Consider the following 14,914-nt stretch of genomic DNA (forward strand, 5'->3'; position numbering starts at 1 on the left):
ATCACTATGATACAGAATGACATTTTCATAATCAAAAAACTGTATAGAGTTACACACATTTTGAGACATATAAGAAATCATCTTTAAGTGGTTAATCTGAATTAGTTTTAAGAGCTTAATTTTAATTAATGTCAATGTCAATTTCCAAAGATAGTTTCCTACAGAATCAATTAAAAGAAGTGGTTCTACTCACAGATAGATATGCTACTCTGAATAGTAAGTCTTCGGTCATTACCTTTTTACTAAAAAATAACTCCTCCTTTAATAAAATGCATATTTGCTAATACAGTTTTAGCCAAAGAGTCAGATGAGTGGGATATTCACAAAGAATGAGATAAAGCTAAATCCTAGGGTTTTTGTTTCTTTATTTATTTGCTTGCTTGGTTGGTTGGCTTTCCCCAGAATAGTATGGTGGTTTTCAGGCACTGGTTTTGGCATTTTATTCACTTTCTAGTATTGCATAGGTATACTTCTTAGAACTAATTTCAAATGAGGTATTTTGAGGCCCAGGGGAAGGAATGATTTAGTAAATTATTCTTGCTAAAATTGTATATTTAAATAAGGCCCACAGCTTAATCATTGAAGTTAAATTGAAATATGGATCAGGCATTACGAATTTTTAGTAAGACAATATTAAATTAAAAAAAAATGATATCTTCATGATTGTTAATGATGAAGTCATCACAGAAAAGTGACATCAGTCTGGATATACAAAGTTACAAGCTAAATGGTAACTCCCACCTGTAACAAACTGAAAAGAAATTTTGGTCATAACCACCTTAGGCTCTAGGGTCCATTTGATCCATGTTTTTGTTATCACCAGCTGTACTTTTGCGAGTATTTGTTAATGATATTGAATAAGTAAGTACACATCAAAACGTGTGTAAGGACTTTTAACAAGGCAGTGTGGCTAACCCAAGAGTGTAGAGACATCTGTAATTTCCTGGATTGCTTCAGAAAATTCAAGGTCTGCATTGGGGAATATGAAAAACTTAGAAAAGTCTAGAACCATAAAATACAAGATGAAACATCTCCAAAGACAGTGATAAATGCAGAGTTATTTCTGCACAGAAACACAGAAAAGGCATTGGAGTTCACAGTAAGATACAAAATGCATTAAAAAGATATGAAATGGAGGCAAAACAGAGCTCCACCAACATTTAAAACTGATCTGAGGATGGAAATGGCAACAAGGATTAAAAGCCTTATTATGAGTTCAAAATGTTCTCTGTACTCCTGCTTGCAATTATACTCTAGGGTGGCAATCAGTCATCAGGAACATCCAAAAAGAGTAATATCTACCATAATGGAAGTTATTCCATTCATATTGTGTGATAAGCCTTTTCCGTGATCCAGAATTAATTTCTTCTATGTCAAAAGTACTCAAATTATACCACACTAGTATTTAAGGACAGTGAGACTCATAAACCTTAAGAATGACAATTCAACTGCAGTTAAATAAGTCAGAGGAAGATTAAGCTCATTTTAAGTATAAGATATATTAATGTTTATTTCAAACACTGAGTTGAAATATATTGAAAAGTAATATTCAACAAATGGAAGTCTATGGAGAGGCCATGTATTCCATCTTTCTTTATAATGAGAGGCTAATCGAACTTATCAGACTGCTGCTCAAAAATCACTGCATAGTTCTTCTTCTTGCTGCTTCTCCTTAGCTCTTACCTTCCAGACTCAAATGTGAACCATGTTGAGTCACGTCCGTATCTCCTCAAAGAGCTCAGAGGCCACATGACCAGCTTGACCTTCGCATTGTGGATGTCCCAGAGATAGATGTTTTCATGTGTGATCTGCATTGTACATTCTCCATAGATATCTAAATTTGGTGTAGGCATAAGATATACATTGAATCGTTCTGGAAAAAAAAAAAAAAACAAACAACAACACAACAAAACAAAATAAGGCGTCACCAGTCAAAGCAAAATTTTATACTGGGGAAAAAAACCACCACCACCACCAAAAATATCTTTAGTTACTAATGGATCAGAAATAAAGGCCAAATTTCTAGCCCTGAACAGAGGTGAAGATCCACTGATGTTTAAGAAGCCATGCTAGTGTACATGAAAGGAGTGAGTTAACAGTTGGACTCAGTAATCTTAAAGGTCTGTTCCAACCAAAATAATTCTATGATTCTATAAGAGGAGAATCTTCTTCATTTCCTTTTCATTATAAATAATGCAGCAGATCGAAACATCTCTCACAGATGATCTGCATAGTCTTCTTTGACAGATGTCCCCAGCAACTTAACTGAAGTCCTTTATTCTCACATTAAGGTCCATGACTCTTTGCAAATCAAAATTCACAATGACTTGAACTCCAATAGAGGCTCCTTTGTCAAGGAAAAGAACTACATGTACCTTCGCAAAACATGTATGTATAACCATTGCCCCTTAGAAAAATTGTCCTTGAAATTGCAAAGCCAGATTTACTTATTGGAGCTTGTTAAAAATTACGTTCTTTGTGTTCAGTTTCTATTTATTTGCCAAACCCATTATTATTTGTCAAATTAATAACATTTTTAATCATCTACTGCTTTCTTGAAAAATCCAATTCAACACAATATATTATTATTGTCATGACATCAATTACTATCAGCTGCACTTCCACTGTGGAGTGACCTCATTGCAGTAAGAGGTCAAGGGCATTAACAATTTTTTGAAGTGCCTGAATTGCATGTGATTTAATAAGCAATGCAAAAACTATCGTTAAAAAACCAAAAAAAACAAAAACCAAACCAAACCAAAACAACAACAAAACCCAAAACAAAACAAAAACAAAAACCCACACCCCAAGATGATATAAAACACCATTAACTCATATGGAAGGTAGTAAACCAGAGTAATAGCAAGAGAATTTTAAATAAAAAAGTATTTTTCTTTGAAGAATAACAAATGTTTCTATGAGCTGCTTCTACAGAGAACGAAAAACTGCTAAATTTCAGGTTGTACAGCTGGCAGTGCTAGCCTATATTTTAACTCCAAAGGCACTGAAATCTTAGTGCTTAATAGCATAATATGGGAGAGCGTGGCTGATTCACAACTTCCTCTCACGATTTTTGTTCATGTTTGAAATACAATAGAAATGCAAAATGGTAATGCTATTGCACTGAAGGGTGTTGACAAAAAAGGTAAGAATGATTTAAAGTATGAGCACAACCAATATTCATTCAATAAAAAGTACTGGGAAAATGTACTTTAAAGGGACATCTGACAGGAAAATTTTCTCCAATAACTTAATAAATGAATGACAGTCTGGTGTGGAACATTTTCAATCCACCATTTGTACTGATTTTTTTTATGGTGGCCTCATAAAAATTAGGAAGGAATTTAAACTAATCAGAAGATGAATGAAGTGAGACAAATTTATCAAAACAGTCAAAATTAGATACAGCTTCTCAATGTGCTTGACATTCAATATCACATACATTACATCTCCCTTTTAAAAATATTTGATATTTATTTTTCTGACAAATCAGTGAAAATATTGCAAATAAATGACAATATAAAATATGTTAGAAATCTGTGAGTATATGCATGTGTGTGTCAATAAAGTAGCAAAAGTTTGACTGAGGAATTAATGGAAGCAGGGAACTGCTGGGTGAGCAGTTAGAATTGCCATCCTGCATAGCTATAAGTAATCTTGTCAGCCCCAATGTTGTTCTGTTTCAGTCAATTTAATTTTGTCCTATTAATGACTCCCCAATTGATTCATTCAGTCTCAGAGCCGTTCAACCTCTTCTGCCAGACTCTGGTTCTCATTAATCACACTAATGGGTATAGCCCTAAAAGTTTCATTTTATGCTAAGGTCCCCAGTGTGAAACTCCTAATGTTTTGTAAAAGTCTTCTGACACACAGCACAAATAGATTAGCAGGTGCTGCTGAGATCACTGCAAATTTCCCTTAAGTCTCAGAGGAGTGAGTTGGACACAGGACTAACCTAACGCCTACTGTAGTAAATGGAAAGACTTACATGGGAGTATGGGTCAATGACTGCATTGGGAACGGAATGACGGAGAACAAGATAACTTACACTTTGCAATGGGATTATATTTACATATATATACGTATATGCCCTTTTTCAGTGTCCATATGTCACTGTGATGGTTATGCAAGAACGCCTAGGAGCTATGCAGGTGTGCTTTTATCATATATTAGACTCCAGTTTTGCATTGCCAAGCTGTTACTTCCTGTAACTACCTCCTCTATTTGAAAGAAAGACACAGGTGACCGACATACTGGCTGGTTCTCTCAGCCTCTCTTTTACATTACATGAAATCACACTGTGTCTACGGGGGAATGGGCCCACTATACAAGAATGGAAATCTTTCCCTTTCCCTGTCTTCGCTAACAGAGTGCCTCAGACAGCAGATAAAAGGTGTAATTATTTTGTGAAGTAAACCTCAAACTGTTGAATTGAAGGCACAAAATATTTCAACCTGTTTTAGAAGTTACCAGGATACTCGTGAAATGCTCAACTTCTCTGAAGTGTTCAAGGATATTATTGCATGAAGGGTATTCAGGACATATCATATCCTCAAACTGTCAGGAAACATTTGCTGACTTTGCATGGGAGGTCGGTGTCTAAGGTGAGGTGTCACGGATTAAAGAAAGTATGTCTGATTAAACCGAACATCAGCTGCAGGACAAAATGTAGCACCCTTGGAACTTGCTCAAATTGGCAAGAAAAGCAAGTGTACAAACATATGTGCTGGAGAGGACTAAAGATGGACATATTTGCTTTCGAAACAATAACTTGTGAACACTTTTGAGTAGTGGGAAATTGAGAACGTGGAAAGATGTGGATATCATTAAACTATTTTATGAATTAAACATCAGGGTCCAATTTTCCATTTCAGAAAATATTTGAACAAGTGTCTCAGTGATGGTAATGGCAATACAATAATTCAGTTTTTAGAGGCAAGTTTTTCCCCTAAACTCATCCAGGCAAGAACAAACATTCATAGGTTAGATTTGGGAATCCCAGCTGAATTCTGTCACCAGATCTTCTGAATCACATTGAATAGGATATTTAGCTTCTCTGTGGGTCAGTCACCATCTGCATACGAGTGGGATGAGATAATAACAGTTCACTGGATAGTAAGATTAAGTAAATAGAAGTTAACGAGGAACCCAAAAAATAGGAATATGTAAGAAACCGAACAAGTAGATGCTATCTTCTTCAACAAGACTAGGCCGAGACTGAGCAGGTGCAACTCCTCAGCACTCAGCATCACTATCCTCCTCCTTCCTCTAAAATTGGTGAGAGCAAAGTTCAGGGAGTGGAGGGGCCAGGATGAGAAAAAAAATGCTGATATATTGCTACACTTACTACTCCACTCTTTTCAATGTAACTGTTCTTTCCCATCTCCTTGAATAAGCAGAGCAATGCTTCATCATACACTTCATGCATGTAAAGGTGTTCGGCATTTGGGCTTTGGCAAGAATATCACCTTTAATAACTTTTTGCAGAGCACAGGAGTCTAAGAGTCTTTGTTAAAATGAGCATATTGACTGAGATGGAGACTTGGCAGCAGCTCTGAAATGCTCTCAGTCTTCCAGATCAAAGTCCAGCTGTAGTAGGGAAGCAAAACCACTGTGAGGCCCAGTGATCCTGCTTCTGGCCATTTCATCTCTGGATTCCCTTGCCTAAATCAGCCCAGTTGCAAAACTGAGCGCATAACATTGCAGTCTTGAAATCTGGATGCTTCATTTCATTTCAGCTTTAATACAAGGGAAAAATGACTTATGGATGGAGGCAGCCAGGTTGGTGGGAACTATATAAGAAGAGGATTTAAAAGCTAACATTCGGTTTCTAGCTGGAAGAAATTCCCTCTGCTTCTGTGTGACTTCTGCTGCTGATCCTCTTTAGTTAATTTTCACATGGAAAGAAGGCTCTAAGTCTTGAAGCCATAGCATTTTGTATTCATTCATATGTCAGGTCTATTAAAACAATTCCTTCCTGCTTTGCACGGTGAGGAACCAGGATGTCAAAATTAATTTTATCCCTTTGCTTATAATTACCCTGCTTTTCTTCTATGTGTGGAAATGTTTATTAACATCTCAGTGAAAATATAAAGGCTACCATGAATAAATTAAATTCTTTCACTAATAAGTAGGAATGTAGAGAAGAATCTGAAAACTAACTGGATTAATCAGCTATTAAAACTGTTAACATGTTTCTTTACTGAATAAAGCTGGCTATGTTTGGTTTATTTTATTTTTAATTTTTTTTTTAAACAAGGTATAAAAATGAATTAAAGATAACAGAAGATGAATAGAAAACATGCAAAATGCTTTTATGTAGTAAATTACAAACAGGGATTCTACAGACCCTAGGAAATGCCCTAAAACAAGTCAGCTTTGTGAACGTAATTACAAAATCTCTGTGCTTCAGCTGTAGTTTGTAATTTCAATATGTAGCACAAAGAAATAAGTCATAATCCTCTTCTGAGGATTCAAGGACATTGTTCACTATGAAAAGCTACATTTTTACTAACAGAAATTTACGAATTTCCTGCAATTAAACCCAGGAAGCAAGACAGTTGCACTGTGGTATCTTTTAAAATAAAAAAATAAAGGTAAAACAAATGTTATGAAAAAGAGGAAAAACTTTAAAAAGGAATTAATTTTATGATATATTAATTTAAATATTAGGCAGGGAGTAGAATTAAAAAGTGAATATCTTTCAAACTTTTCTAGACTACTAAAATCAAAATTAGCTTTATAATGCATTTAAAAAAAAGTGCCAAGGCACCATTTAACATATAGTAGAAAAGCACTATATTGACATCCCAGGCATGAAATGTAACAATACATGAGTTGCAGCAGCAGAGGATGGAACAGGCCTTTTCTTCAGGATAATAATTTGCATTTTTACATTTGCCTATTTTCTTCACTGTTTACATCAGTGTTACAAGTAAAATTCAATAGAATGTGATTTGGAACAAGTGTTCAGTTACTTTAGTGTTATTATTTAGTATTCATAATCGATATGAATAGAGTCTTCACCAAAGAAAAGTGCCTGCTCTTAAAGGGTGAATTTAGTAGCACTGTCTATACATAACTATTTTTTAACCAATGTTTTCTTGAATATTCTGATTTCTTTTTCACAGTAAACATGGTCTGTCATTGTATACTCTCCATTTGGATTACTTCTTTCAAATTACTTTTACAGAGAATGAAAATACAGTGACATATTGGAAACAGAGATGTTTTGAAAAAAAAAAAATCATGAGCACGGACAGACGCATGGAGAGCTGGAAAGGCAGTCTCCAAATCTTCTAAATGAAGACAGCACTCTATAGTCACAATTTCTTTCCTTACCAGCAGATTGAGAAACCTAAGGAATACTGAACATGTGTGTAAGTATCACATGATGTTGCTCAGAAGACTACTTGTCAACAGTGTTATCAGATCCAACTGAGTCCAGATTTTCTTTCCTGGAGTTATAATTGCGTATTATTATTTGTCTTACTATTGTATATACAGCTCCACTGCCATTATACCAAATTGTTATCTGAATAGGATCATGTAGTCTTTACGGCTTTTGATTTAATACTAGATTTCCATTCTTTATCAAGTAATCTAAATGAACATTCATTAACAGTAAGACTGTGTTTGGTATGAAAAGAAACAGAATCAGGGTTGCTGCTATAGGGATGAGTAACACAAACAAATCGCTTAGATTTGCAGGAGAGAGAAGGTAAAATGGTCGGAGAGCAACAGAAGCTTCATTTCAAATCTCATTTTTATTGGAATCTGCGTATCATTGCAAACCAAGCAGCCATTAGCTGTGAGCCTTAAATATAAAAAGAAAACCACCTAAGGGTCATTTTCTGCAGCGGAGTTTACATAGTAACACTTGCGATAATACTTCTTGAAAGTAATAACAGATGAAATCCAGTAGGAAGCTTTCTGTTACTGATGTGCTTTGCACATAATTGCTTAGATGTCTTCTCTATTCTTCCTATAACTCTCAATAGCCAGAGGTCTCTGCCATAAGCAGGGCAGATCTATAGTTTGGCTCTTTTAGCTATTACCACTGCAGAATTGCTTGGTGCTAGACGGTCAAGCAACCACACAACAACAATAAAATAGATCTGACTAGCACTTACTGAACAACTCAGAAATATAAAAGAACAGCCCTTTCAGATTGCTGCACTACCATAAATTTTTGTCCACATATGACAGAAATACCTGATGAATGTATGGCTTTTTAGCCGTGACATTTGCACACCAAACACAAATTTTCCTGCCTTTGGACCAAACTGTTCTGTAAATCATATTGTTGCATTCTGTTACTCTCCAACAATTTTACCTACTCTTTCCTGCAAATCTAAGCGATTTGTGTATCAGAGAGGCCCTGCAGAGGGATCTGGACAAATTGGAGAACTGGGCAATTACCAACCGCATGAAGTTTAACAAAGGCAAGTGCCAGATTTTGCACCTGAGACATGGCAACTCTGGCTGTATATACAGACTGGGGAGCAAGATGCTGGAGAGCAGCTCTGCGGAGAGGGACCTGGGGATTCTGGTCAAAGGCAAGTTGAACACGAGCCAACAGGGTGCCCTGGCAGCCAAGAGGGCCAGCCGTGTCCTGGGGTTCATCACGCACAGCATCGCCAGCCGGGCGAGGGAGGTTGATTGTCCCGCTCTGCTCTGCGCTGGTGCGGCCTCACCTGGAGCACTGTGTGCAGCTCTGGGCAACACAGTATAAAGAGGATATAAAGCTACTGGAGAGCGTTCAGAAGAGGGCTACAAAGTTGAAGGGTTTAGGGGGGAAGCTGTGTGAGGAGTGGCTAAAGTCACTTGGTTTGTTCAGCCTGAAGAAGAGGAGACTAACAGGAGACCTCATCGTGGTCTATGGCTTCCTCACCAGGGGAGGAGGAGGGGCAGGGCTGAGCTCTTCTCTCTGGTGACCAGTGACAGAACCCGAGGGAATGTCAGGAAGATGTGCGAGGGGAGGTTCAGGTTGGACATTAGGAAAAGGTTCTTCCCCCAGAGGGTGGTGGAGCACTGGAACAGGCTCCCCAGGGAGGTGTCACGGCCCCAAGCCTGACAGTGTTCAAGAAGAGACTGGACAAGGCCTCAGACACATGGTGTGAACTGTGGGGTTGTCACATGCAGGGACAGGAGTTGGACTTGATGATCCTTGTGGGTCCCTTCCAACTCAGGACATTCTATGATTCTATGATTCTGTGTCACAGACATCATCATCAGATATCTTCCTTTCTGAAATCAAAAGCTCATCTCAGGAGAACCACAAGAGTGAGAGTGGAGGGATAAAGAGGCTCAGATGTAATAAAAAGAGATGTTAGACAAATCATAGAAAACATACATATTTTCCTTGCAAGTACTTTCTGAAATGTGAGTCATTTGGTATAAAAAAATATGGGTAGCAAGCAACAATGAGTTTTTATGTTCCCAGGGCATATACAATAACAATTAAGAAAATTATTACAAATGTTTCAAATTGAAGGCTGTGGTGGTCATACACAGGGAGTAAACCAGAAACATACACAATATTAAACTTACTGTTTTTTAAAATGGAACGTGTTGATCCCTTCTGTGAATAACCTTAGAAGTACATGACAAACACCATGCAAATGTCCTCTAAGGAATGGAATGGCCAAGTAGTTGGACAGATGAAGGACATAGCATATTAAAAGTACTATTACTAGGAAAATGTAAAGCATCTCATGAGAAGAAAATTATTAGGCTAGTTCTTTTATGACCAAGGAAGTATCTCTATCAAAGTTTAAACATTTCAGAAAATCTTTAGGGAAAAGTAACAGTTTGAAAAAACACAGTGGAATGAGATGGGATTAATGGTTAATACATCTGTCCTTTTGGGATGAATAGTATTAACACCTGGTCATATCATAGATATGCCAGCTGTATAACACCATTATTCAATTGCTTTCAGCACTTAAGATGAAAAAAAAGAAGAAAAAATATATATCTAAAACCGCAAAACCACTGTCACTGTAGCCTTTATGACAAGGCAATCTGTGGTCTTGTCCATATACTAAGAGACATCTTTTGTCAGTGACCTGAAAAAAAACTGTCGAATGGTCCAGGAAACAGCACCTGCCTGAAATTAGATGCTGAGGTTTTACAATTCCACTACTGGATTTACAAACTATATTCTCACATCCCTGTTTCGAGTAAATACTAATACATTGACTAACTCAAGAGTAATTCTATGAAGTTGACATACTTGCAATGTTTTGAAATAATGACATTCAAAAGTACTATACCAGTGAACTGATGTTATTTAACAAAAAAATAATAAAATGACCCTGAGAGTGACACAGCTGCCATTTTCACAATGAGCAAGGGTGTAGACATTTCACACATATAGTCACTTTTCATGAGTTTCAAACTGGAAAATTAACTCTGACCTTTTAGTTTCAGGTCAACAAAAGCTCAGTAGACTTTTGAAAGGTTTTTAGGTACCTTTTGAACTATAGTTTTTGATATCATGCCTTTAAAAGCTACAATATGGGGAAAATGTGCAAGAAAATAAATTTAAAATTAGAATTTTTTATCAGAGGTCACTGAATGATTCCACCCTCCAATTAGTCACCTTTTCCATAAAACTGTAATGTGGGGAATGACACTGCCAAGTTTGCAGAATGAGATAACTAGCATAAAATGAAGTCACGGTTTAACTCATTTTACTGAAAGAATCAGCTAAAGAAATTTGAGTGCAACTGCACGTTCCTACAGCACAGCTAAACAAACAACATGCTAGATTTCATACCAATAGTAAGAACCTTTGTATTCTCCCCTCCTTCCAAGTTGATTAAGACACCCCCACCTAACCAGAATTTTCTTCGTTTCTGAGCAAGACAACTAAAGAGACAACTTTGAATTTCAAACATACTTATTAAAATGCAGGGTTGTGCATTAAGGGGTCAAGGGAAGGAAGCAGATAGGCATGAGAATTACTCGTCTGGCATACTGTAACTAATGATTTAGCAGAGCATGCTTGTCAAATATTGGATTGTACATATTCAGCTGCTTGGTTTAAAAGAACATGGCTAATGATACCCTCCATGCATTCTTATTCATGTGATTTTTACAACAAATACATGCTTGTCTCTTTGTTTCCTTTCATTTATTTACTTAGAACAATAAGTATGCTAATTATGTTCATATATGCTGGTTGGTAGCACTGCAATTAATTTCTAGACTAAGGCAATTGAATCAAGACTTGTTTACACAACAGAACTAATCTATATCTTCTGGAGGTCATAACTGGATCTTTTTCAAGAACAAGACAAAATATAATATTTGCCATCCATGTCTGAAAGCTGCTGGACAGTACATGAATTCACTGCAGAAAAGCTTGAGGAATCTCAAGCTATTTTTCTGCTCACGTCTGCTTTTGATAATATTTATTTCCCTTCTCATTGAAGTTGTCTCTTCAGTAGTATGCATATGAGTTTTATATCTATAGCCTACAAGCATACAGCAGATAAGATGCTCCGAACAGTGTCTGATCACTATAACTTTCCTACAACATTAGTAGTTCTCCCTTCTATATTTGTTAAGTAATCTGAGACTACAAATTAATTCCCACGTCTCATAGCAATCAAACAACTTCACAAATGTTTGAACTTCTTTTAAACCACGCTTGAACAATGTCTGTTGTTCAGAGATGTCTGGACTCTCCTATGAAATTAATACAATACAGGCAATATAGTATTATTCATTCTATAATTTAATTATGTAATTTTGTTTATAATGATAGTTGGCCTGATATTTCATGACCATGTAGGCATTTTGTTTTATTACTTTGTTAAAAGCTATTGGATTTTATAAAAGCATCAAGACAGTAATAATCATTGAGTGCTGTAATTTAGGAAGGAATAAATGAGCATGTTTTGCGTTGCCCTCATGTTCATTAATACGAATTAAATGACACAATAATCACAGATTTTCTTTTATTACTGAGTATTCCATCCACTAGCATCCTTCCTGTGGAAGTGGGTAATCTAAAATTCTGTTCCAAACAGCCTTTAGATGAAGACTTACAAGCTCAGGCTTAGTGCTGACTAGCATCTGTCATTGCCCTTTTCACCTGTATTTGACAATATTTAGGTGACCTTGACTCCATTATTCAAGGCAGGTATGAGTTTAAAGCAAATACGTGTTTTGCAGTCCAAAGTGGTGTTGATATACTCATCGCTGCCTTTTAACAACAGTGGCTGTTTTATTTCTCCACACAGAGGCCCTTGTTTCTGGAACCAGAAAGGTCATAATCATCACTTCCCATGACAGGAAAATGTGATGCAATGAACACATGGAGATATAGCATGGAATTTAATCACCTTTATTTGTAAAAAAAATAGGATTGAACCTCTAAAACACATCCACATGTTTAGTTATTAATGAAGTGCTTCTAGCTAATAGTAAAAATCATCACAAAAATGACCATAAGCAAAGATAACACAGGATATCACCTAAGAATGGACCTAGGAGCAATTGCAAAGTTACTTACCATTTTGCTCTCTCTGGACTCCAGCAGCAAGCAAATCTGGCTCCCCAAGACTTATATCATTAAGCCTGGTTCCTAGACACTCCATGCAAAGATGTTTGCACCATTCTTCTGCCTCTAGTTCTGGAAAAATAGAAAAAAAATCAGAAGTGTCAACATTTTACTCAAAAAGGGGTGAAGTTAAATCAATACCTTCTTAATGACTAGTTTTATGACAACATGCTTGTTTTGAAACATGAGCTATTAGCACAAAGTTCCACATCTATTACTTTGCCTTGATTTATGGATTTCTAAAAGGGCTTTCACTCTTAGAATTGCATCTTCTATTTCCAAATTTGGGCATAGGAGGTGAAGTTAACAAAAAAGAGAATGGCTTAGTGAGTTTTCAATGCAGTATATTTCTAGTAGGCTTTCTTGAAAGAAATCATGCAATTCAGAAGAAAACATTAGATGTAATATCTGAAATATCCTTTACTGCTCTTTAGGTGAATCTGAACTATTAAAGCACTTTCTGTTTCTAAAGGTTTTAGAATATTTTCTAGAAACAAAGGAAAAACAGTAATAAAAAGATCTCCAAATGCAGAACTTCCTTCTCTGCTGTACTGAATGGCTATGCCTGTCAAGGTAGTCTGAATAATTGATTTCTTCAGTTCTGTTCACCTTCTTTTGGTTGCAGAGCAATTTGGGTATTAGTTGGAACTTTTGTATGAAAATTCAAAACCTCCTAGTCCTTTCTGAGTCCTCCATTGCATCTCACTGATGTACAACTGAGAGCTTCCTATCTGCCAACTACCAAGACATAATGTCCCCAGGCATAACCCCCCGAGACACCACAGCAGCCCCTCCTCCACACCCAGCCTCATCCTATCCACTTCCCAAAATTAACATCACAAAATCTCTGGCATTAGTTAAACAAACAACATCTCAAGTTGGTATTCACATAGTGTGAAACCATAACTAACAAAAATCATGCAACTAGGCTGACTGTCTTTTATTACAGGACAAGCTTCATTAAGCAGGACTTTCTGGAGAGCAGTCTTGGCAACAGGCACACGCTGAGCATCCATTGTCACAGTCAGTCTATTATCTGATCATCTTTAGTAGTGGGTGACTCCAGTCATCTAGAAATGTCTCTATTAAACACAGTTTTTTCATACCTATTTTTGGGGACATCTGGAAAATACTTTTGTGACAGTCTCTCCAGTGTAGTGAAGAGACAGAAAAATACTCCATGCAAGCCCTGAAGCATCTATCAATGATGACTCATTGTAATTAGTGAAAATGTGTATCTAAGAAAAAATATTTCCATGCCATACAGGCCTCAAATTCTCGCCTGGTTAGGCATAGATCAAGAGTTACATCAACACTTGCTCAACAAGAAAGGGAGACAGGCATGCAAGTCCAGGTCTCCAATAACCTTTGGGTAACATCCTTTGTTCAGGGTCCTGAACAGTCCATGAATTGATTTTTCCTGAGTTATTCTGGCTATCAGCTGACTGAGTTCCCAGGCAGACAGCTCAAATGATAGAGCCAGTTTGGGGATTTTTTGAGAGCCAAATGTGGTTGTTGTCACAGTGACACAAACAATTGGGGGTGGGCTTCTCCAGAGTCCTGCAAGGTTTCCCTTGGCCCTTCCTGATTTTTTGCAGTCCTTGTCTCAGGACACAGATCCCCAGAGTTGGTTTCTCATAATATCTCAGCTTGTGGTGGTAAGAGAGAGAACGTTCTGTCAGTAGTATCCAGATAACATTTAACTTTGTATGTAGGAAGAAAATGTTGATGTAACAGCGTACTGTTCCTTAACATTTCTACAGATACAGCCTTTTTGATGGAACTAAGGAGAGAACAGGTCTATCTCTGCACAGCAATAAAAACTTAGGGATTTTAAAAGGAATAAGATGAATTTATTTAAAAACCTACCTCCAAAATTCATTTTCACCTCATGCACAAAGAAATTTCCCTCCTGACTTCCCTTCCTCTCTTTCAGCCTTTGCCCCTTCCTTGGATATTTGTCATCTGTTGAACCAGAGCCATGCCTATAAATCATACTTGCCCATGGAGAGGGTTGCACACCAGGGAAATGATAAAAATGGACCACAAGCCATGCTGCCACATTCTGGTAGCACACAGATGGGATGTGGGGGGTAGTACCTAGGCACATGGGTAAGCCAAGCCTCCCTCAGGGAAGGTTTCCAGTGAGTTGCCCAACATCTGCATCCAGCTACAGATAAACTCTGGGGAATCAGTGCAAAAAGGCTGGTAGTGCAAAGGTGACAGTGCAAATCTAGTCTAGTGCTCCCATGTTTCCTTCCCTTCCCTCTCATAATTTCTTCTCTGCCTTCTGTATTGCAGAACAATGTATGTACTAACAGAATTCATAGGTCTGTATAA

At 37.0% G+C, this 14,914-nt stretch overlaps 1 protein-coding gene across 1 annotated transcript in view; it reads right to left on the reverse strand.

Moving 5' to 3' along the window:
- The window catches only part of DOK6 (docking protein 6), a 248,098-nt gene that overhangs the window by 81,123 nt on the left and 152,061 nt on the right, over positions 1-14,914 (reverse strand). Inside the window, exons 4-5 of the mRNA XM_065629299.1 lie at positions 12,527-12,646; positions 1,684-1,873 (exon numbers count right to left, since the gene is read on the reverse strand). Of these exons, the coding sequence (XP_065485371.1) occupies positions 1,684-1,873; positions 12,527-12,646 (310 nt within the window). The remainder of the gene's footprint in view (positions 1-1,683; positions 1,874-12,526; positions 12,647-14,914) is intronic.

Source organism: Caloenas nicobarica, chromosome 2, assembly GCF_036013445.1.
Source record: "Caloenas nicobarica isolate bCalNic1 chromosome 2, bCalNic1.hap1, whole genome shotgun sequence".
NCBI lineage: Eukaryota > Metazoa > Chordata > Aves > Columbiformes > Columbidae > Caloenas > Caloenas nicobarica.